At 50.1% G+C, this 22605-nt stretch overlaps 2 protein-coding genes across 2 annotated transcripts; one reads left to right on the top strand and one right to left on the bottom strand.

The window, feature by feature from the left end:
• Nucleotides 1-1491: 1491 nt before the first annotated feature.
• LOC119355930 (probable serine/threonine-protein kinase PBL19) lies at nt 1492-5159 on the top strand. Its single transcript, XM_037622815.1, has 5 exons — nt 1492-3106; nt 3205-3465; nt 3717-3839; nt 3962-4445; nt 4863-5159. Exons 1-5 carry the CDS (start codon nt 2684-2686, stop codon nt 4988-4990), a joined length of 1419 nt encoding a protein of 472 aa, XP_037478712.1. The 5' UTR covers nt 1492-2683; the 3' UTR covers nt 4991-5159.
• Nucleotides 5160-5233: 74 nt separating this feature from the next.
• On the bottom strand, nt 5234-8072 carry LOC119355929 (poly(U)-specific endoribonuclease-B-like). Its single transcript, XM_037622814.1, has 8 exons — nt 7771-8072; nt 7604-7669; nt 7438-7533; nt 7271-7348; nt 7019-7093; nt 5870-6487; nt 5718-5789; nt 5234-5631 (listed from the first exon to the last, which is right to left on the bottom strand). The coding sequence occupies exons 1-8, from the start codon at nt 7954-7956 to the stop codon at nt 5395-5397; spliced, it is 1428 nt and encodes a 475-aa protein (XP_037478711.1). The 5' UTR covers nt 7957-8072; the 3' UTR covers nt 5234-5394.
• Between the last annotated feature and the right edge of the window lie 14533 nt (nt 8073-22605).

Raw genomic sequence — 22605 nt, 5'->3', positions numbered from 1 at the left:
TGACCTCGTCCACGTCAGCAAACTATTGAGGAAATCCACATAAGATGATTTTTGACTGGTATGAGATAGTTGAGGGGGGTAAAGGAGCAGAAAAAAACATCAGGGGGTTATGTGAACCATCATGTTTTTTCAGGGTAGTAAAATGAACTTTTTTCAAAAAAAAAAATCTACCGTCATCTATGCTTCTCTCTGAAGCCGCCACCACTACCCCTTTCAGGTTCCGGTGCTATCGTTGTTCCCCCGCCCAGTCCTTAATCTCCAGCAATATTTATTCCCATCCGCGAGCGCCACCACTACCCCTTCCGATGCCACCACCACCGCTCCCCGCGCCAGTTCGACCAGCCACCGCCAACCCAGAACCTTTCCCGGCCACCCAATCTAAACATATCATAGGCAAATACAATAGCAAGTAATTCTTTTTTAGTAGTAGCTAAATGCTTCTGATCATCATCCAAACTCTTGCTAGCATAATAGATGACATTAAGTTTCTTCTTATTCAGTTGTCCTAAAACCACTCCAATAGCATAATTGCTAGCATCACACATTATCTCAAAGGGTTCATCCCACTTAGGAGGTTGGATGATCGGGGCGTAGTGATCAAGGCATCCCTCAGATTTTCATAAGTCAATACACATTCCTCGCAAAAATAATATGGGAAGTCTTTAGGCAAAAGTTTAGTGAGTGGTTTTGGTAGTTTAGAGAATGAACCGCCTATAAAAACTTGCATGCCCTAGAAAAGTTTGCAGCCCTTTTGCATCTTGAGGATAGGGTAAATTTTCTATTACCTCTATTCTTTCTTAACAATGCAGGAGAGTTGGATGTAGTAATTGCATTAAAAAAAGAAGAGGATACACATGCACAACCCATACATCGCCATAGAGGCACGAGCCATCTAGAGAACCAAACGACTAAGCATTACTAACCCAAAAATTCACGAGTAATAGGCAACAAACTCATCCTAGACTAGAACAAGAGTGTTGTGCATGGCAAGATAGCAAAACACCAGTCAACAACAACACAACTCAAACATGACTCCAAAGATGACAACAATTGAAGCACAATCAACCCAAGGATGAATCCGCCACCAGCCATGAGTCAACAACACTCGCGCAAGTGTAAATAGTCAGCACGATGTCACCGAACAATGAGACCATGCCCAGCGCCATCAGACCAGCAGCCACACAGGCCACAGAAGGAGAACAGAGGAATGGACGAGCACAAACTAGAGGGGGTGGGGTGCACGAGTCATACAACAACGAGGATGACAACATCCATGATAAACAAACGAGGGGCGGGAGAGCGAAGGAGAGGCAGGCGGCAATGCCCCAAAGCCATCCGACAGGAGAAGATGATGCAGAACCGTGGGAGAATTGCACTATGGTATGTTGTGCTATGACCTATGAATCGAAACTTTCCACGGGAATCGGGGCCCTATAGGCGGGACAAAATTTGAGCATCACACTGGACTAGACATGGAGACAGACATCCGGTCCCTAGCCCAAGCAGTCAAGAACGACGAGAATGACTTGGCAGTAAAGCAGGGATCTAAAGTCTTGTTTAGGGAGATGAAATTCCTAGCGAGGTTAAAAATATGTTTCCTTTTTGCTTGGACCCCAGTAGCAACGCTCCCGCAACATAAATTGCCGCGAGAAACGTTCTTAAATGCTATCCTTCATAGGAACGTTCGCTGTATGGCATTACCGTTTGGCTTTTGTATTGCCCTTGGTGGTTGTTTGTTGATGGAACATAAGATATTTTCCAGCTAAGACCAAAACCTCTGTTGAACTCTGAGTCTCGCGTGTTTTTCTACCTAACAGAGCGACCAGCCATCTCAGGCATGCAAGGTCAACACTTTGAAGCCAAATTCAACGCGCGAATAGCTCACGAGGCCTGGTAGACGTCGACGGGTCTCGGTCAAGGTGCAGAAGGATAACATTTCTTGGCAGCCGGGACAAGTTGTGGCGTGAACGAACTGTGCCTTGCAGAGTGCGAAGAAGTGGCGAACCGCTGGTACATATCGCTACCCTACGGAGAGAGAAGGTGGCCGCGCTTTTCGTCGTCCTCTATCAGTGCATGTACCCATGACGGCCGTATAGTTTGAACGGTCCAACCGCGACTTGCAAAACCGCGTGACTGTGTGCCACTGTGCTGCTTGATTGGGGTGCTAGCCAGACATATAATGGCGACGTTGAAGTACTTCGTATTTTGCTTAGGTGTGGTACAGCTCTTGATTTGTTGGTGCGTATCGAAATTCAGCCACTTGGAGGCATTTCTTGAAGCTCTTCCGATTCAGTTTTTGGTTTTTGGTTTCTTCCCTCTGTCAGTTTTTTGTTTTCTATCTCCGGACTTTCTATCGGAGTATCAGAAACTTAAGCCCTATTCGATAATCATTCACTCCCGAAATCTGCGAAGCAGGGAAATTGCAACTCCGCCGTTTTGAACTGCAGCTCCGCCAACTCCGCTCTCGAAGTTATGGAGCGGTACCGAACAAGGCCTTAACTTCTTGATCGATTGGTCCGTCCGTTGTGTTGTTTCCAGAGATGCTACGAGAAGCGTAAGAATTATTAGGAGACGACAAAATTCCTTTTTTTTATCGCCAAATATCTTGGTGTTTCTCTTTGTGATTCGGGGTAGGCTACAAACCACTACGATCGAGCAGAATTTCGCCAGCTTCCTCCAAGAAATGGGCTGCCTATGCCTATTCTGGGACAAATGGAGGCGCAAGAGACGGCCGGAGGCGTCGGCGCCGGCTTCCAAGGCGGCAGCCGCAGCCTCCTACTATGCCGCCGCTGCCTCGACCGCATCGCCAGCCTGCAGCGCGACTGCTACGAGCACATCCGACGGCTCAGGCGCGCGGCCGGCGTCGAGCAAGTCCTTGGGCTCCTCCGCACGGAGCATCCCGGAGCTGTACGGGGAAAGGGGCGCGCAAAGCCTGCTGGAGTTCGGCCTCAGCGAGCTCCGTGGCGCCACGGCCAACTTCAGCCCGCTGCTCATGGTCGGCATGGGCGGCTTCGGGTGCGTCTACAGGGGCGCCCTCTGTCTCCCCGGCGGGAACCCCCACGGCACGGCGGTCGCCGTCAAGAAGCTCAACCCCAACGGCGGCCAGGTACCGAAACTGCGATGCAATTCCATCACTAAAGAATTCAACTGTCTCCGGAATCCGGACTACACCATCTGATCTGATCGCCTGGCTCTCTTGTTCAGGGACACGAGGAATGGCTGGCCGAGGTCCAATTCCTCGGCATCGTCGAGCACCCGAACCTCGTCAAGCTCGTCGGCTACTGCGCAACGCAGACCGATCAAGGGCCGCAGAGGCTTCTGGTCTATGAGTTCATGCCCAACAAGACCCTGGACGACCACCTGTTCAACCCAGAGCACCCTGTCCTCCCATGGGACGTCAGGTTGCAGGTAGCATTGGGTGCTGCTGAAGGGTTACTGTATCTCCACGAGGGCCTTGAGCTTCAGGTAGGTAAAACCAATCTGCCTTCCAGTGCCCATCACCCTCTTAGGCTTTGGTGAAGCTTTTTTTTTTATCTGTGACTGAGTTTGCTTATTTTGAGCAAGAGAAGAGTAGGCAGACAGTTTCTACACCAGCAGCTCTCATCAGATCATGGCATCAGAACTGAATTATGAACTACTGCATGGAAAAAGCAGATTGTCCAATTATCATCACAGCCTGAATCGTTATACTCATGATGATCTTTCGATATCTGTAGATTATATACCGCGATTTCAAGGCTGCAAACATACTGTTGGATGAGGAGTTCAGACCCAAACTTTCAGACTTTGGATTAGCAAGGGAGGGGCCATCCGAAGGTCAAACCCATGTATCTACAGTGGTATGTGCAAACTTCGCTACAGTAACCGGATCAATTTCCTTGGGTTGCATAGCCACACCACATGGCATTCTAAATGTTTCATATGTATAGTCCTCGGACACTCATTACCTTCGCAAATTCAGGTAATGGGAACCTACGGCTACGCAGCTCCAGACTATGTCCAGACAGGGCATCTCACCACCAAGAGCGACGTCTGGAGCTTCGGAGTGGTAATGTATGAAATCCTCACGGCTCAACGCTCGGTAGAGAAAAAACGCCCCAAGAACGAACAGAAGCTCCTGGAGTGGGTGAGGCGGCACCCAGCCGACAGCGAACAGTTCGGCAAGATCATCGACACAAGGCTTGAAGGGAGATACTCCATGAGAGGAGCAAGAGAGATCGCCAAGCTGGCCAACAGCTGCCTTGCAAAGTATGCAAAGGACCGCCCCGCAATGGTGGAGGTGGTCGAGAGGCTGAAGCTGGCAATGCAGCACAAGGAATTGGATGGTCAGGATGTCCGTTCACTGGAAGAAAGCTCGCTTCTTCATGAGGCACCAACGACACCACCCATGGAGGATGAGGCTGCGGTGTCGGCAAGGCGGCGGATGCTTCATTTGGCTGCCCTAGGTGAGAATGCAAATGCTCATGCAAGGAGAAGGTTGATGCTCATGAGGGCAGCTGCTCCTCGGACGTGTACCGTGCCATCGTTGAGCTCTTGATTTTGACGGATTTTGTTTTCTTGTTGTTCTATTTTTGATGTATGATTGTATATGGTTTAGAAATTTAGTTTTCTTCAATGCTATAGCTGGTGATTGATGAGTAAAGTTTGAAGAGCTGGTGGTGGTACAAAAAGGTTGAAAAGCATGAAATGTAGTTATGCCTTTCTTTTGTCGGCCTCACGTGAGCCAGTAATTTGTATACATGAAAATGGCGCCTACTGTTTCATTTGGATAGTAGTCTTTGGAATACTGGAAGCACATTTTTTTTATTTTTTTATTTTTACTTCTGTTGGCAAAGGAAGCACACTAATTGGAACTTATATAGGAAGGATGCCGATTTTCTCAAGTGAACATCTAGCTACAGGAGGAACAGAGAACAGGGAGCTGAAGCGGGCAGGTCAGCACCTGAGCTGTAAAGGCCAGAATGGTTTTTCTTTGCTAGGTTATCTATAATGATTAATGACAGCAATTCCCACCCTATTTGATCCATGCCCCCTTGTACTCGCTTCTGACTAGTCTATTATACCCTCAACTGATTAACTATATTTCCAAAAACTAACTTAGAATAAACTTGTTAAAACCCCAAGAAACGTTCTATAGCTTGTAAAAATGTCTTACATTATGGGACGGAGGGGGTATGTTTTTGTTTTCAACAAAGCTCATGACACAGAAAGTTAAATCGCATCTCAGTCAGCATCAGCATCCTCGTAATATATGGTATTAAGTGTGGCATTGTAACAACAGAGCGAACAGTGGTTCTTTTTCTTAAGCAACAGTGTAAATTTCACAGAAGTGAAGAGAAATTAAAATCCAAGAATTACAAACCTGCAGAAGCAGGTCATGAGCCATCACACAATTCAGTTCTCAGCAATGGGAAAGACTGATCCAATCTTGTTGTTACCCATACGGTAGCACTTGACGTTCACTGTGTACGGGCCGATATCAACGCGGTTATCCTCCCCGCCCATAAAGAAGCACAGTGTGTAGAGTGCCAGCTCGAACTCAGGGCTAACACCAATCAAAGAGCTTGATACTGATTTCAGCACACCATGCCACTCAAACTGAACGGTCAGTAACTGTGTCTCCGAATCAGGCTGTGAAAACGAGAATGGAACATGTTAGATGCATTACTTACATTATATACATGTACATCTTATGAATGTTGAGACTATATGCTCACCGATTCCCCACGCCGTCTTGGGAATATGTAACCTTGGTAGTCCACATTTCCCTTGGCTTCTTCCAGATAAAACTGCAAATTAGTCATGTAGCTGCAGTCAGATGTATTTTCATACAACGATACGAGACTGCTGAAGCATTACATGGACTTACCTGAATCCAGTTATGGAATCCTGAGACCTCGGTCTCTCCTTGTCTCTGTTCCTTTATCTCACCAACAAACACATGCTCAAATGCAGAAGAGCAGCTAGAGTTGCCACATCTTCCATACAAATTAAACCAAAGGGATGTCAGCATTGCCTTGAAGTCATCATAGTCTTGGGATACGACTCCCTTCAGCACTAAATACCGGTGCAAGTACTTAATCGGCGCCGTCCGGGCAATCTCTTCAATAAATGCTGCTTCTTCGTGCTTGTCCTGCTGAGTAACAACTTCTTTGTACCCTTGGTGTGGGTTGTAATTGTCAAGAAGCGCGCAGAAGCGAGAGTAGGTGGGTTTGGTGAGCACATCATCGCCTAGCCAGCTGAATAGGTTTTCAGATGCCATATCATCCTTCTGATAAACCTTCTTTCCCTCTCCACATTCAATTCTGTAGTCCTTACCAGGAACAAGACGGTTCATATCAAGCTCCCACAACCGGCTACATGCTTCCGTCAAGCTATTGAGCTCCTCCCTGGTAGGCTCTACATTTAGGCCATGGTGGATCTGACCAACATCTTCAGAGTACTCTTGTTCAGATGGTGGCCTTTTGTATGCATTCCATGCTTCAGACTGCATCAACAAGTTATGTAGGAGCTCAGAGTTCAAATAGGACCAGGAAGCTTCACAATATATTAATATAGTACCACCATGACATCTTACCGAAGGAATTCTACCAGTTTAGTTCATATATACATGAAGGTAATACCTTAAAACGTAAAGTCAACAAAAAAATGCCCAGACAAATAGATCAAAGTTTCCAGGTATCGAGCTATGATCAGTTCTTTTTTCTTTTCTTTTGAATACTGATTGGCTCAAATTATAATCTCCGGTGCTTTCAGATACTAAATGGTTTAAAGATAGCAACATGGAAAGGAAAAGTTAGTGGCAAAGATCCTTTAGGAAATCATATTATGTAAAAAGTAATTACTTCATTCAGTGTGTTAATAGTAGTGAAATGGTGTTTGATCCTTGATGTAAGTGTTGGATAACACTGATTATATTCCGAGAAAATATTGGCCTATAGACACTACCTAAAACATATAAATTTATCTGGTATTTGCAACCAACTATTAACTCTAATTTAGGTTGCTATGCACAAACCTGTTGTGGTCTTCCATGCTGTTTTTTCTCCCCTACAGTTTGCCAACCTTCATCATTCTTCTCTTCTCCCTCCTCCTAAAATCCAGAAATTAAAGAGTCGGCTTATTAAGAAATCCATCCCAACTTCAGACTGATACTGAAAAGCTCTAAGATACAGTTATAGCACAGACACTACAATATCGGTAGGTATATGACTGAACAGCAGGTCAATTACCCACAGTTTTCATGTAACAAAACGGAGCAGAATCAAACCTGTTGTTGCCTCCTGTATGCTGGCGCCTGCTGCTGCGGTGGCCGGCTACCACCATCACTCCTGTCCTCGCCTTGGTACTACAAAAACAAACCCAAATCAGCACACAGCAACCCAACATGGAAATTCAATCAATGGGAAATGAAAGCACCCAGATCATCTGGACAACCTGGCTGTGAGATCCACCGTGCGCAGATGGATGCTGCTGCTGCTGCTGCTTCCGGCCCCCCGTCCTCTCCCAGCCCTCATCCTCCCTCCTCTCCTCCTGAATGCAATGACAAAAAATCAACAGCTGCTGATCACACAAACTAACACGAAGTGAACAGGCCACTCACCCGCCTGGAGGGCGGAGAACCCCGGCGCGCCTCCTCGGGCTCGCCGCCCTTCTTCTCGGAGACCACCTGCCAGAACCAACCAAAACCATCAGGCTTTACCAGACCGACCAGCCATTCCGCGCCAAGCTTCGGCTTCATTCACAATTGAGCGAACAGCCGGCGCGCACCTCGGCCCACGTCGAGCGGTCCCGCTGCTCGCGGCCCTCCTCATCGTCCTCCACCTCCTCGACGTCCCGCGCGGGGCGGTGCCTGCTCGGCGCCTCGTCGCGGTCTTCGTCCCGCTCCCGCCGGCCGCCGTCGCCTTCCAAGGCGCCGATCGCCGCTTTGGCCAAACCCTTGATGAGCCCCTCCATGGCGAGAGCAGGGGAGTTGGGAAGCGGGGCTGGGGTGGATCCGACTGGCTGTTTGGGATCTGGGTGATGACTGGTGAGGAAGCTGTGCTGTCTCGAGTTGTAGTGCGCCGTGGGTGGACTGTTCGGGTGGAAAAGGAGGGATGATTTGCACGTGGTGATCGCCGATTGGGCTGGCCGTGGTCGGTGGGGTGGAGTAATCGCGGCGACGCGGATGACCGACGAAATCTCCTGTGTTAATTAACCGCTGCTGCCATTCTCAAAAAGGAAGAAAAAAAATGCTGCTGCCAGACAGCCAGTTCAGCGGGCACAGACGCCTAGCGAGAATATATTTTCTTTTCAAAACGGAAGCCAAAGATTAATTTCATTCCACAATTAAGCAAAAGAGAATTGCTTAGTTACATAATCACTTAGCGGCACACACAGGATACCCACGCATATACTCCCTCCGTTTTGAATTACTTGTCTTAGATTTGTCTAGATACGGAGGTATCTAGCACTAAAATGAGTCTAGATACATCCGTATCTAACAAATCCAAGACAAGTAATTCGGAACGGAGGGAGTACCTCTTTAAAGAGGGCATCGTCGAGACATCACACAAGTGTCATCGTCGTTACTCCTCTCCTAGTAAAGCGTCATCGCCATCCCTAAATCCTAAGCAAATGATTTTGACTTCGTTGTAGGCGATCGTCGACCTAATGTAGAGGTTGTAGAGTTATATAAAGATTAGTGTCAAAACACAAACATATGCGACCAGACAGCGTAGACTTGACTTTGTTGAGAACTACAAAGAAGAACTACTCATTCGCTGATAGTAAGTCTTTGGAGAGAATGATGGCGCTTCGGTCTGGCGACCCGGGGGGCGACTCGGGGGGCGACGCCGCCCGCGGCCCCGCGGCGGAGGCGGACGGCTGGACGGAGGTGCGGCCCGCTCCGGGGTGCCCGTGGCGGCGCTCGCCGCCTAGGGCGGGGCCCCCTGCCCCGTCCCTCTCCGGCAGCAGGTTCTGGGCTCTGGTGGGGTGCGATTCCGACGACGACGAGGAGGAGGTAAGGAGTGAGGTAAGTGCAGGTGGCAGTGGTGGTTCGCCGAGGCCCCGTGCGGGGTGCTCGGTGGGTGACTTTGTCGCCCGAGCGGAGGAGCTGGGGGGCTCTCTCATGGCAGGTCGCCGGCGCGCGTTCGCCCCTGGTGGACGCGGCGGCCGTGGACTGGCCCCGTGGATCTGGCGCCCGCCAAGGGGTGTGGACGCGGGCCCGGAGGGGCGCTCGAATGCCCGGCCGGCGGTGGCGCGCCTCGATCTGACGTTGGTCGCGCCGCCAGCAGGTGCGGCTGCTCGCCGGAGTCGACAAGGGTCGACGACGGCGGCGGGGCGGACTCTGCAAGGGAGACGCAGCCCGCGGCTAGGGTTTCGGCGTTGGCAGCGTCCGGGCTGGATGCCTTGCTGGGCTTGTCGGAATGGCCCAGTTTGCCTGTTAGCGGGTCGGGAGGCCCAGTGGTTGAACCTAGTGTGCCAGCGCCAGCAGGGTCGCAGGGGCGCCCCCCTGTGCTTGGGCCTGGTCGGCCTGGCCCGGCCGCCTCAGGCCCGCAAGGGAAGAGGCCTGGGCCCATCGCGACGGGGGATAAGCGGCCGCCGCAGCCTATTTATAGGTGGCTGTGGCTGCCGAAGGGTGCCCTAGATCTGTCGCTAGGGTTTCCCGCAACCCCCTCGCAGGTGCGGCGGCTCGGGCATCGCGCGCGTCGCCTGCGCCGCTCCGCCTCTCCACCTCCACTCACTCGCTCGTTTGCCACCGCGGTGAGGATGGGCTCCCGCCGCGTGGAGAAGCCACCCATGTCGCCTCCGATCGCGGTGGCGGAGAGGCAACGCGAGCAAGATCTGCGGGGGAAGGCGCTCGCCAAGGTCTCGTCGCCGCCAGCGGGCGAGGCGGGCTGGGGGCCGCCGCCTCCCTGGTGGCTCGCGGAGCAAGAGCGGAAGAAGGAGGAAGAGCGTGAGCGCAAAAGGAAGAAGAAAGAGGAGTACCGGCGCCGTGGGCTTGAACAGAAGAAGGAGCTCAAGAGGAAGGAATCCCTCCTTCCTCTGAGCGGCGAGCGGGCTGGGGATCCTCTCGCCAGGAAGCAGAAGCAGAAGGCGGCAGGCTCGGCGCTCCCACTGCTGGCTGCCGGGCCGTCGGCGTCGAAGGGCTCGGCTGACGCCCCGATCCCAGTGGAGGAACTCGATGGGCCAGAGTGCTTCAAATGCGGGAGGGTGGGCCATTACCAGAATATGTGCCATTTCAAGCCTCTGTGCGTCGTCTGCCACGAGGAGGGGCACGCATCGGCACACTGCCCCACGCGCGGTCGGCCTCTGCAGACGCAGATCATGGGCAACGCCATCCTCGGCGAGGGCTTCTTCTGCCTGCCCTTCGTGGAGTCGGCGGGCGAGGAGGTCAGTGCCCTGGCGGTGGCGGACGCGGCGCTCATCTCGGCGGCACCGGGCAAGCTGTCAGTCTCGATCTTGGAGGCGGAACTCCCCCACCTTTTTGAAGGGGATTGGGACTGGCAGGTGGTGGACGTCGGGGACGACTTGTTCTCCGTCGTCTTCCCCGACAAGGCCATGCTGCGAATAGCGACGCGCAGTGGCAAGCTGTACCTCTCCCTCAACGACATCATGGCAGAGATCAAGGAAGCTGTTCTAGAGACTCCCAACGCCGAAATCATGCCGGATGTGTGGGTCAAACTTTGGGGAGTGCCACCCAAGCATCGCCGCGTGGACCGTCTCATGGCGGGGACTATGATGATCGGGCGCCCGATGGAAGTGGACAAGGCGTCGTTGGCGGGGCTGGGTCCTGTGCGGATGCGTTTTGCGTGTCGCTCCCCGTCCAAGATCAAAGGGTTTGTTCAAATCCGGTTCAACAGCGAGGGCTTTACCATCCGGATGGAGGCCGAGGCGGGTGGCAGGCTGGGAGGTGCCCCCCCTCCCCCTCCCCCGGCTAGCAAGGACAAGGGCCCTGATGACATGGACAAGGACATGGACAAGGAGAAGGACGCGAGCATGGGGGATGACTCCATTGACACTGCGACTTGGGATAAGCTGGGCCTCAAGGACAAGACTTCGAAGGCCGTGGCCCCGTCTGCGGGGGCTGCGAAGGACCTGGAGGAGCGTCAAGTTGGTGTGGGCAGCAACGAAACGGGCTTCAATCAATACGGCTCCAACATGCCCCTCGGCCTCGACCTCGACAAGGGCACCTCAGCTTCGTGCGACTCGGAGGGCTGTTCCATGCTCATCTCCCCGGCTGCGGAAGAAGGCGGGCTTCCCACGCCCGTGCACGGTCTGGCGATTGGTGGGGGGCGGCTCCATAAGAAGACGGCGGGCCGCAAGACCCCCCCGGTGGCGCCAACGAGTCCCCTCTTGGTGCGGGCGGGCACGCCTGTTTCGCACCGGACGGCGGTGATGGCGTTGGCTTCCCCTGGCGGTGCGGTCGGGGGGCACGGGCCGACGGATCCTCCCCCTCCCCCGCCTCCCTCCGACACTCTCCGGGCGGAGATGACCAAGGCGACTCCCATCTCCACGGCCAAGCGCTCCAAGGCGGTGGTGACGACTCCAGTGGCGCAGGAACGGGTCAGCTCCCGGCCAAAGGGCGCCAAGGGCAACCTCCCTGCTCTCCAACGCGCGCAACTCTTGCTGGCCCAGAAGAACATGGAGACCGAAGGTAACCCCCTACCCCGTTTTACGATTTTCGACGATTACTCGGATGAGTGCCTTGGTAGTATTTTAGGGGATAGTGGGGTTGATCTGTCTGATGAGGGAGAGGCCCGAGAGCTCCTGTCTCTCATTCGCTCTAAGGAGATCGCGCAGGCCGCGCTTGCCCAGGCGGCGGCGGCACGCGCTGCGACGGCACCAGAAGAGGCAGGGGCTTCTCTGGTCCCGCTCGCCCGGCCCGATCGGGCGGACACAGCAGCAGGGGCTGCACTGTCCCCCCCAGCCCGTGGTCCTGTGAGGACTCGGCGAGTGGCCAAGGCGGTTACCGCTCATGGTATCCGCCTCCGCAATCGCATAATCTAAATGTGTTTCCTCTTCTGGAACATCCGAGGCTACGGCCACGTTGGGAGGCGGACCCAGCTTAACGAGTTCATTCGCGGCGAAAACATCGATGTAGTTGGTCTGCAGGAAACCATCAAGGCTGATTTCTCTCACCGAGACCTGCTCGCCATCGACCTGCTCGAACGCTTCGTGTGGCACTGGGTGCCAGCAATTGGCCACTCTGGGGGTATGCTACTTGGCATCAGCCATGTGTGCTGCGAGGTGGTGGCTTGGGACGCCGGCCGGTTTTTCGTGTCGGCTCACGTCCGCCATCGTGCGTCTCTCCGCGAGTGGGAGATTATAGTGGTCTACGGCCCGGCAGATCATTCACACTCGCATGAGTTCTTGGGGGAACTTCAGGAAAAGGTTGCGGCCTTGGGTGTTCGCAACCTACCCCTCATCGTGGGAGGGGATTTTAACCTTATCCGTTCGGGAGCGGATAAGAACAACGGGATTATTAACTGGACAAGGGTGTCCATGTTCAATAATGCGATTGCTTCTATGGCCCTTAGGGAAGTGGCTCGCGTGGGCGCACGATATACCTGGATAAACAAGCAACTCTCACCGGTCCGGTCTGTGCTGGACCGTGTTTTTATGTCCGCGGAGTGGGAGATGCTCTTTCCTATGTGCTCACTTCACGCTGAAACGAGGATCGGGTCGGATCACGTCCCTCTAATCCTCTCCTCGGGGGAGGACCGGTTAAAACGAAGCCCACGGTTTTTCTTTGAAACTGCTTGGTTTGAAAACCCGGAATTTGAACAAAGCTTCCTCTCCAAATGGGAGTCCTGTGTGGCCCGGATCCGGCACGCGAGAGGGCCCATGGATTTCTGGATTTCCGCAGGGGCGGGGTTGCACGCGGCCCTCAAAGGTTGGGGGGCCAACCAGGGTCGAGAGGATAAGCTGCTCCGAGCCCGTTTGGTGACGGACCTCGCCCGTATGGACGCGGCTGCGGACGTACGGGTTTTCTCGGAGCAAGAATGGGCCGAGCGGTACGCGGTTGAGGCCCAGGTTGAGGCCCTCCTCCGTGCCGAGGAGGAGTACTGGCGTAGGAGGGGCGGAATAAAGTGGACGCTCAAAGGGGACGCAAACACAAAATACTTCCATGCTTATGCCAACGGCCGGCGTCGTAAGTGTGCCATTTTGAGGTTGCAATCGGAGCAGGGGCTCCTATTGCGCCAACAGGACATAGTCCGGCACATTTACGATTTCTACATCGAGCTGCTGGGCTCCAGGGAGGAGTCCAGGGCTCGCCTACGGGCGGATATCTGGGATCCCGCTCTGCAGGTCTCGGATGAAGAGAACGAAGACTTGGGCCTCGCCTTCCTTCCTCAGGAAATCGACCAGGCGATCCTGGGGATGAAATCTGACACGGCACCCGGCCCGGATGGGTGGCCGGTGGCGATGTTCAAAAAAAGTTGGCAAGTCCTCAAGGGCCCAATTTTCGAGGTGTGTAACGGGTTTATGCGTGGCACTGTAGACATCTCGCGCCTTAACTTTGGGATTCTTTCGCTTATCCCCAAAGTCCAGGGCGCGGACAATATTAGACTTTTCCGCCCCATAGCGCTTATCAACGTCCCGTTCAAAATCTGCTCTAAGGCTTGTTCTTCGCGCTTGTCTCCGGTGGCCCATCGTATTATTAGTAGGAATCAAATGGCGTTTATTCGTGGTCGCAACATTTTGGAGGGCCCGTTGGCCCTCCAAGAGATCGTTCACTCGCTCAAGCGTAGCCGACAGCCGGCAATACTTCTGAAATTAGATTTCGAGAAGGCGTACGACCGAGTGAACTGGGAGTTTCTCCGACAAATCCTTCTGGATCGAGGGTTTTCGGCAGTGTGGGTTCACCGTATGATGCAATTGGTCTCGGGAGGCCAAACGGCGATTGCGGTGAACGGAGAAGTAGGGAACTTCTTCCGCAACAAGCGTGGGCTGCGTCAAGGGGACCCAGCCTCACCGTTGCTTTTCAACTTTGTGGCAGATGCATTGGGTGTCATGCTAGACAAAGCTCGCGTTGCTGGCCACATCAGGGGAGTGGTCGGCAATCTGATCCCTGGAGGGGTGTCGCACCTTCAATATGCCGATGACACCCTACTCCTTTTTGAGCCGGACACTCACAGCATAGCAACGGTTAAGGCCATCTTGTTATGTTTTGAACTAATGTCCGGACTAAAAATTAACTTCCACAAGTGTGAAGTGGTGTCCATAGGGTTGGGCGCGGCCGAAAGCGAACGGGTGGCCAACTTGCTAAATTGCAAGCTTGGAAAGTTCCCGTTCACCTACCTTGGCCTCCCGATCGCAGAGAAGAAATGCTCGATTGCCGATTGGGAACCTCTCAACACTAAGGTGGCGGACCGGGTATGTCCATGGAGAGGTCGATTTATGTCATCAGGGGCACGACTAATCCTTACTAACTCTAGCCTCTCGTCCCTACCCATGTTCGCCATGGGTATGTTCTTGTTGGCGGATGGAGTCCATAAGAAAATGGACACTCCCCGGGCACGTTTCTTTTGGGAAGGTGCGGGCCCTAAACGGAAGTACCACATGGTTAAGTGGCATGCCGTTTGTAGACCTAAAACACAGGGGGGTCTCGGGGTCATCAACTCTAAGCTGATGAACATTGCACTTATGTGCAAGTGGATCTGGAAGCTGTCCCAGGGAGGGACCGGCCTCTGGATTGACCTCCTTCGCGCCAAGTACTTCCCACATGGGAATTTCTTTGAGGCGTCTCCTCACGGGTCACCTTTCTGGACCTCCATCCAAACCCTCAAACCGTACTTCGCCAGGGGAGCAAGGTTTACGGTTAACAACGGCCGCTCCACCCGGTTTTGGCACGACGTGTGGATTGGCCAGCAACCCCTATGGTCGGAGTTCCCCCACCTCTACGCCATCGCGGTTGAGCCCAATCAACTGGTGGTGTCGGCCCTCGGTGCCTCCCCGCCCCCCATATACTTCAGAAGGGAGCTTGTGGGACCGGAGCGGGCCGAGTGGGATCACGTGCGGGCTTTGACTGCGACCGTCCGCTTATCGGACTCCGCAGACGAGGTCTCTTGGAGACTCTCGGGCTCTGGCAAGTTCACTGTCAAGTCAATGTACAGGGAGTTGTGCCGCGGGCATGCCCCTATGGCAGCCTCGGGGCTTTGGAAGGCGCGAATCCCGCTAAAAATTAAGGTCTTTCTTTGGCAATTATGTCAGGATCGCCTTCCTACCTCTATTAATATAGCCAAGCGCAATGGCCCTGCTTCCGGACCGTGCGCTTTGTGTCATAACGCGGAAGATGCTGACCACGCGTTTTTTCGCTGCCCTTTGGCGCGGTTTGCTTGGAGTGCGGCCAGGGAGGCCGCTGGGGTGGATTGGGATCCACGCTCACGCTCTGAGCTTGTGTCTTACTTATCTGCGATCCCGGGCTCTTTGCGCCGGATAATGTGGACGTGTGCTTCGGCCTTGCTATGGGCCTTATGGCATATTCGTAACAAGTTTACTATTGAGGGAGCGTTTCCCTCTCACCCTGCTGATGTTATCTTCAAATGCATCTTATTCTTGCAGCAGTGGGCTACGCTGGGAAGGCAACAGGATGCTGATCTCCATCGACATGCCATCGCTCGGCTCCGCACAGTCTACTCGGTGTCCCGGGCCCCGTCGCCTCCTCCGTCTGCTGCCTTATAGGGATAGGCGGCCCTTTTGGTCCTGCTTTCTTTGAGCCTGCGTGCTCGCTCTTCTGGCTAGCTATGCCATGTAACGCACTTATCTCCGGTCTCGCCTTTTGGCTCTGCTTCGAAACTTGGCTGTCTAGCTTCGGTTTCGTTTAGTTTGGTCTTGATACTTTGTTTGCACGCTGCCTATTGTTGTGGGCTTTATTAATTTAAAGCCGGACATCTCTGACGTCTATGTTCTAAAAAAGAAGAAGAACTAGACATGGCTAGTGTCACTCACCCAGGGCATTTGGCGTAGACCCGACAATTAACCCAATTGTCGGTTGATTCGGTTATGGGTCTTCGGTTCGGTTTTCATTTCCTACGTGTTCAGTCTTCGGGTTAGGGTTTGGTTTCCACTCTTAAAAATCTGAAATACACACACTAACCGATGTTTCAATAGCCGACGGTATGCGGCTGAGTGATTGTGCCTTGCTGGCCAAAAATCAAGGCCCAACTCATCGCGTCCGACACCGAGAAAAATCTCAAAGCCTCGCATCGCACTCTGGTCGCTCCCAAAATCGCTTCGCTCTTGCCCCCCCCCCTGCCCTAATTAACCCTGGCGGCGGCGGCAACCGCCATTGGCGCCTGCCCTGCTGCAAGTCTGCAACACTGCACCGCTGCGTCTATTACATCCTCAGCTTAGAAATTTCCAAGAGCTTAGACTTCATGCAAAATTACTTTGAAATACAACAAGGAAATCCAGTAGAAATGATTCCTAACTATTACATTCCTATAAATTAAATAACATCCAGAGTAAACATTCTATCGTATCACAATCTTATAAAAATTAAAGGAGCCCTAAACTTTCATGCATTAGACAAAACAAGCCCATGCAAACCGTGAAGAAATCCAACTCCTATTTGTCGCCAGCGTAGGTTATAGTGCTTTTTGCAAACCGGCGCACACCCATCCACAACACTGTGTGTCTAAATGGACCAACCCATGTAGGTTTTTTTACTGGTTTTTTGGAAAGCTTTTCATGATTGTTCGGACTTTTTTCTAGGCGATTTTTCTTCTGGATATTCACCCGTACGGGTTTTGCAGGTTTTCTCACTTTGTTTTATTTTTCGTTTCTGTTTTCTATCTTCTTTTTGTTTTCCATTTTTATCGACTTAATGAACTTTTACAAATTTGTGAACATTTTAAAAAAATGTGAATTTTTTTATAAATACAAAAAATTCAAATCCTGTGATTTTTTTCTCAAATTTGTGTTTTTTTCATTTTTGCGAACCGTTTCCAAGTGGTGAACTTTTTTCAATGTTGTGACACTTTTTTTCCAAATTTCCTAAACCTTTTTTCGAAATGTTGAACTTTTTTACTTTTGTGAACCTTTCCTTTTTTGAAAATGTCAATGGTCAACTATCTATTGTCAACGGTCAATGATCGATGATCGCTTCGTCAACAGTCGCAGGTCCACCAGTTAACCGATTTAAAACAAAATGCAGTTGGGCCGGCCAATATAGTCCTACGTGTGAGTGACAGTTATCTAATATGGCGCCAAATAGAAGCTCTCGTGAAGCAAGGGGTTGTGACTGGAGCGCCAGTTATCTTATCTGGCCCCAATTAGAAGCTCTTGTGAAGAAGGGATTGTGGCTAGGAATTAAGCTAGTGGCAAACAAACAGATTTTTTTTGGGTGTGCGTTTAATTTCTAACCCTAGTGCGGCGGCGGCGGCCATTGGCGCCTGCAACACTGCACGAATGCATCCATTACATTCCTTGGCTTATAAAATTTTCGAGAGCTTAGGCTTCATGCGCAACTCCTTTGAAATACAATAAAGAAAATCTGGTAGAAATCATTCCTAACTATTACACTCCTATAAATTAAATAACATCCAAAGCAAACATTCTATGGATCACAATCTTATAAAAAGTACAAGAGCCCTAAACTTTCACGCATTAGATAAAAGAAGCCCATGTAAACCGTGAAGGAGTACAACTCCTAGTTGTCACCTTAAACGTCGGTTGTAGTGCTTTTTGTAAACCGGCGCACATCCATATAAGCATTTTTTTCACTGGATTTTTTGGGAAGCTTTTCATGATTGTTCTGATGTAGTTTCTAGGCGGGTTTTCTTCTGGATATTTCCTGATACGGGTTTTACAAGTTTTCTCACTTTGTTTTATTTTTCGGTTCTGTTTTCTCTCTTCTTTTTTCTTCTTTTTTCGTTTTTCATTTTTTTACTTAATGAACTTTTATCAAATTCGTGATTTTTTTTCATTTTATGTTAAGGTTTTTCAAATTATGACTTTTTCAAAAAATCTTGTGATTTTTCCTTGAAATTCTTGATTTTCATTTTTGCGAACCTTTACCAAGTCGTGAACCTTTTTAAAAGAATCTTCAACTTTTTACAATGTTGTGAACCTTCTTTCCAAATTTTCTAAACGTTTTTCAAATCTGTTAAACTTCTTTATTATTGTGAACCATTTTATTTTTTGAAAAAAATCAACAGTCAATCCTCTGTGGTCAAGGGCCAACGATCACTAATCACCCTGCCAACGGCTGCAGGTCCACCGGTTAACCGATTTACAACAAAATGCAGTTGAGCCAGCCGATATGACCGTGCGCGTGAGCGCCAATTATCTTATCTCGTGCCAATTAGGAGCTCTCGTGAAGGAAGGGGCTGTGGCTGGAGCGCCAGTTATCTCATCTGGCGCCAATTAGGAGCTCTAGTGAAGGAAGGGGTTGTGGCTGCAGCGCTAGTTATCTCATCTGGCGCCAATTAGGAACTCTCGTGAAGCAAATAGTTGTGGCTGGAAAATAGCTAATGGCAAACAAACAGATTCTTTTGGGGGCGTGTTTAATTTCTAACCCTAGCGCGGCGGCAGCCGCCATTGCGTTGCACAGTTGCAAGCCTGCAACACTACACCGCTGCATCCATTACATTCATTGGCTTATAAAATTTCCAAGAGCTAAGACTTCATGCAAATTCCTTTGAAATGCAATAAAGGAAAACCAATAGAAATGATTCCTAACTATTACATTCCTATAAATTAAATAACACCCATAGTAAACATTCTATCGTGTCACAATCTTATAAAAATTAAAGCAGCCCTAAACTTTCACGCATTAGACAAAACAAGCCCATGCAAACCGTGAAGGAGTACAACTCCTATTTGTCCCCTTAATCGGTTATAGTGCTTTTCGTAAACCGGCACGCACCCATATAGGTATATTTTCACTGGTTTTTTGGGAAGCTTTTCATGATTGTTCTGATGTTGTTTCTAGGCGGTTTTTCTTCTGGATATTCCCCGGTACAAGTTTTGTAAGTTTTCTCACTTTTGTTTTTTTTCCGGTTCTGTTTTCTCTCTTATTTTTTCTTTTTTTTTCATTTTTTTGACTTAATTAACTTTTATCAAATTCGTGATTTCCTTTTTCATTTTTGTGAAACTTTTCCAAGTCGCAATTGTTTAAAAACAAATCATGAATTTTTCTCATTGTTGTGAACCTTTTTTTCAAATTTGTTGAACTTTTATTTTATCTTTGTGAACCTTTTCCTTTTTTGAAAAAAGTGAACAGTGAACTCTCTATGGTAATTAGGAGCTCTCATGAAGGAAGGGGTTGTGGTCGGGAATTAAGCTAATGGCAAACAAGAGATTTTGCGGTTAAGTTTAGGGCGAGGTCGAAGGCAGATGGGTTTAACTGGGCTTTGGTGGCGGTATATGGTGCGGCACAGCCCGAACAAAAACCGGAGTTCTTGGCGGATCTGGTTAGGATTTGCGGCTCTAAGCAACTGCCTATCCTGGTGGGAGGTGATTTCAACATTATAAGGAGGCGAGAGGAGAAGATCAATGATAATTTTGACGGTATATGGTCATTCATGTTCAATACCATCATTGAAAGCTTGGATCTGAGAGAGATAGAGCTTTCAGGCATAAAATTTACCTGGGCCAATGCGATGCCGATTCCAATGTTTTAAAAGCTGGATCGTGTTCTGGCAAGTGTAGAATGGGAACAGAAGTTTTCCTTCATCACAGTTCAGTCTCTCTCTCGGGGTATTTCTGACCACACGCCTTTATTTCTGGATTCTGGTGAGGCCTCCCACCCGGGAAACAAGAACTTATTCTTGTTTGAGATGGCTTGGTTTGAGAGAGAAGGCTTCCTTGATTTCGTAGCCAGAGAGTGGGCTAAGGATGTAGGAGGTAGAACTGCGCTTGAGCGCTGGCAGAATAAAATTAGACACCTGAGAAGTTTCCTACGTGGGTGGGCTAAGCATCTTAGCGGGGTTTATAAGGTTGAAAAGGAACGACTCCTCAACCCTATTCACTCCTTAGATGTAAAAGCAGAAACCACGATTCTGCCAGCCGTAGAGCTCCATGCCAAGCTTGACGCTGAGATGAGGCTGAAAGAACTTCTTCGTGAAGAAGAATTAAAGTGGGCTCTGCGGGCCAAAGTCCGAAGAGTGGTCCAGGCGGACGCGAACACTCAATTCTTCCACATGATCGCCAATGGCAAACACAGGAAGAAGAGGATCTTTCAGCTTGAACAAGATGAAGGTGAAAGGATCGATATGGTTGACTAGAGGGGGGGTGAATAGGCAACTAACAATTTTTAACTTTTCTTTACCAAATTAAACTTTGCATCAAAGTAGGTTGTCTAGATGTGCAACTAGGTGAGCAACCTATATGATGCAACAACAACAAGCAAGCAAGAGAAGTAACACTAAAGAGCTTGCACAAGTAAAGGTAAGAGATAACCAAGAGTTGATCCGGTGAAGACGAGGATGTGTTACCGAAGTTCCTTCCTTTTGAGGGGAAGTACGTCTCCGTTAGAGCGGTGTGGAGGCACAATGCTCCCCAAGAAGCCACTAGGGCCACCGTATTCTCCTCACGCCCTCACACAATGCGAGATGCCGTGATTCCACTATTGGTGCCCTTGAAGGCGGCGACCGGACCTTTACAAACAAGGTTGGGGCAATCTCCACAACTTAATCGGAGGCTCCCAACAATACCACGAAGCTTCACCACAATGGACTATGGCTCCGTGGTGACCTCGACCGTCTAGGGTGCTCAAACACCCAAGAGTAACAAGATCCGCTAGGGATAGGTGGGGGAATCAAAAATCTCTTGGTGGAAGTGTAGATCGGGGCCTTCTCAACCACTCCCGAGCAAATCAATAAGTTTGATTGGCTAGAGAGATAGATCGGGCGAAAATGGAGCTTGAGGGGGAAGAGGTAAGTCAACGGGGAAGAAGGGGACCCCCTTTTATAGTGGGGGCAACAATCCAACCGTTGCCCCACTAAACAGCCCCGCATAGGGCGGTACTACTGCTTGAGTGGGGGTACTACCGCTGAGCCAACGGTACTGCCGTTCCACCTAGCGGTACTGCCGCGCAAAGGAGAGAAGCAGGGACTGCTACGTCTCGAGCTAGCGTTGGTTTTCCCGGAAGAGGAGGGGGTGATGCAGCACAGTAGCATACGTATTTCCCTTAGTTTTTGAGAACCAAGGTATCAATCCAGTATGAGGTCACGCGCAAGTCCCTCGTACCTGCACAAAACGGTAGCAACTCGCAACCAACGCTTAGGGGTTGTCAATCCCTTCACGGTCACTTACGAGAGTGAGATCTGATAGAAATGATATTTTTGGTATTTTTGGTATAAAGATGCAAAGTAAAAAGTAAAAGCAAAAATAAAGTAATGGAGATTGATATGATGAGAATAGACCCGGGGGCCATAGGTTTCACTAGTGGCTTCTCTCAAGAGCATAGATATTCTACGGTGGGTGAACAAATTATTGTTGAGCAATTGATAGAATTGAGCATAGTTATGAGGTTATCTAGGTATGATCATGTATATAGGCATCACGTCCGTGACAAGTAGACCGACTCCTGCCTGCATCTACTACTATTACTCCACTCATCGACCGCTATCCAGCATGCATCTAGAGTATTAAGTTAAAAACAGAGTAACGCCTTAAGCAAAATGACATGATGTAGAGAAATAAATTCATGCAATATGATAAATACCCCATCTTGTTATCCTCGATGGCAACAATACAATACGTGCCTTGCAACTCTTTCTGTCACTGAGTAAGGACACCGCAAGATTGAACCCAAAGCTAAGCACTTCTCCCATTGCAAGAACTACCAATCTAGTTGGCCAAACCAAACGGATAATTCGAAGAGACTTGCAAAGATAACTCAATCATACATAAAAGAATTCAGAGAAGATTCAAATATTATTCATAGATAAGTTGGATCATAAACCCACAATTCATCGGTCTCAACAAACACACCGCAAAAAGAAGATTACATCGAATAGATCTCCACGAGAGAGGGGGAGAACATTGTATTGAGATCCAAAAAGAGAGAAGAAGCCATCTAGCTACTAGCTATGGACCCGAAGGTCTGAAGTAAACTACTCACACTTCATTGGAAGGGCTATGATGTTGATGTAGAAGCCCTCCGTGATGGATGCCCTCTCCGGCGGAGCTCCGGAATAGGCCCCAAGATGGGATCTCGTGGATACAAGAAGTTGCGGCGGTGGAATTAAGTTTTTGGCTCCGTCTTTGGTCTAATGGGGGTACGTAGGTATATATAGGAGGAAGGAGCACGTCGGTGGAGCTCCGAGGGGCCCACGAGGCAGGGGGCGCGCCCAGGGAGGGCGCGCCCTCCACCCTCGTGACCTCCCCAGAAACTTCTTGGAGTAGGGTCCAAGTCTCCTGGATCACGTTCGGTGAGAAGATCACGTTCCCGAAGGTTTCATTCCGTTTGGACTCCGTTTGATATTCTGTTTCCTCGAAATACTGAAATAGGCAAAAAAACAGCAATTCTGGGCTGGGCCTCCGGTTAATAGGTTAGTCCCAAAAATAATATAAAAGTGGAAAATAAAGCCCAATATAGTCCAAAACAGTAGATAAAGTAGCATGGAGCAATCAAAAATTATAGATACGTTGGAGACGTATCAGGCATCC

Source organism: Triticum dicoccoides, chromosome 2A, assembly GCF_002162155.2.
Source record: "Triticum dicoccoides isolate Atlit2015 ecotype Zavitan chromosome 2A, WEW_v2.0, whole genome shotgun sequence".
NCBI lineage: Eukaryota > Viridiplantae > Streptophyta > Magnoliopsida > Poales > Poaceae > Triticum > Triticum dicoccoides.
This window is presented reverse-complemented; position numbering and strand designations above follow the sequence as displayed.

What these genes read in the sequence shown, in the direction of transcription:
- LOC119355930 (XM_037622815.1), top strand. Translation starts at nt 2,684, where the DNA reads ATGGGCTGCCTATGCCTATTCTGGGACAAATGGAGGCGCAAGAGACGG. An exon ending in ACGAGGGCCTTGAGCTTCAG is followed by an intron (nt 3,466 to 3,716) that starts GTAGGTAAAACC and finishes CGATATCTGTAG; the next exon opens with ATTATATACCGCGATTTCAA. An exon ending in AAACCCATGTATCTACAGTG is followed by an intron (nt 3,840 to 3,961) that starts GTATGTGCAAAC and finishes TCGCAAATTCAG; the next exon opens with GTAATGGGAACCTACGGCTA.
- LOC119355929 (XM_037622814.1), bottom strand. Translation starts at nt 7,956, where the DNA reads ATGGAGGGGCTCATCAAGGGTTTGGCCAAAGCGGCGATCGGCGCCTTG. An exon ending in AGCATGGAAGACCACAACAG is followed by an intron (nt 6,488 to 7,018) that starts GTTTGTGCATAG and finishes TTGTTGATGCAG; the next exon opens with TCTGAAGCATGGAATGCATA. An exon ending in CAAGACGGCGTGGGGAATCG is followed by an intron (nt 5,632 to 5,717) that starts GTGAGCATATAG and finishes TCGTTTTCACAG; the next exon opens with CCTGATTCGGAGACACAGTT.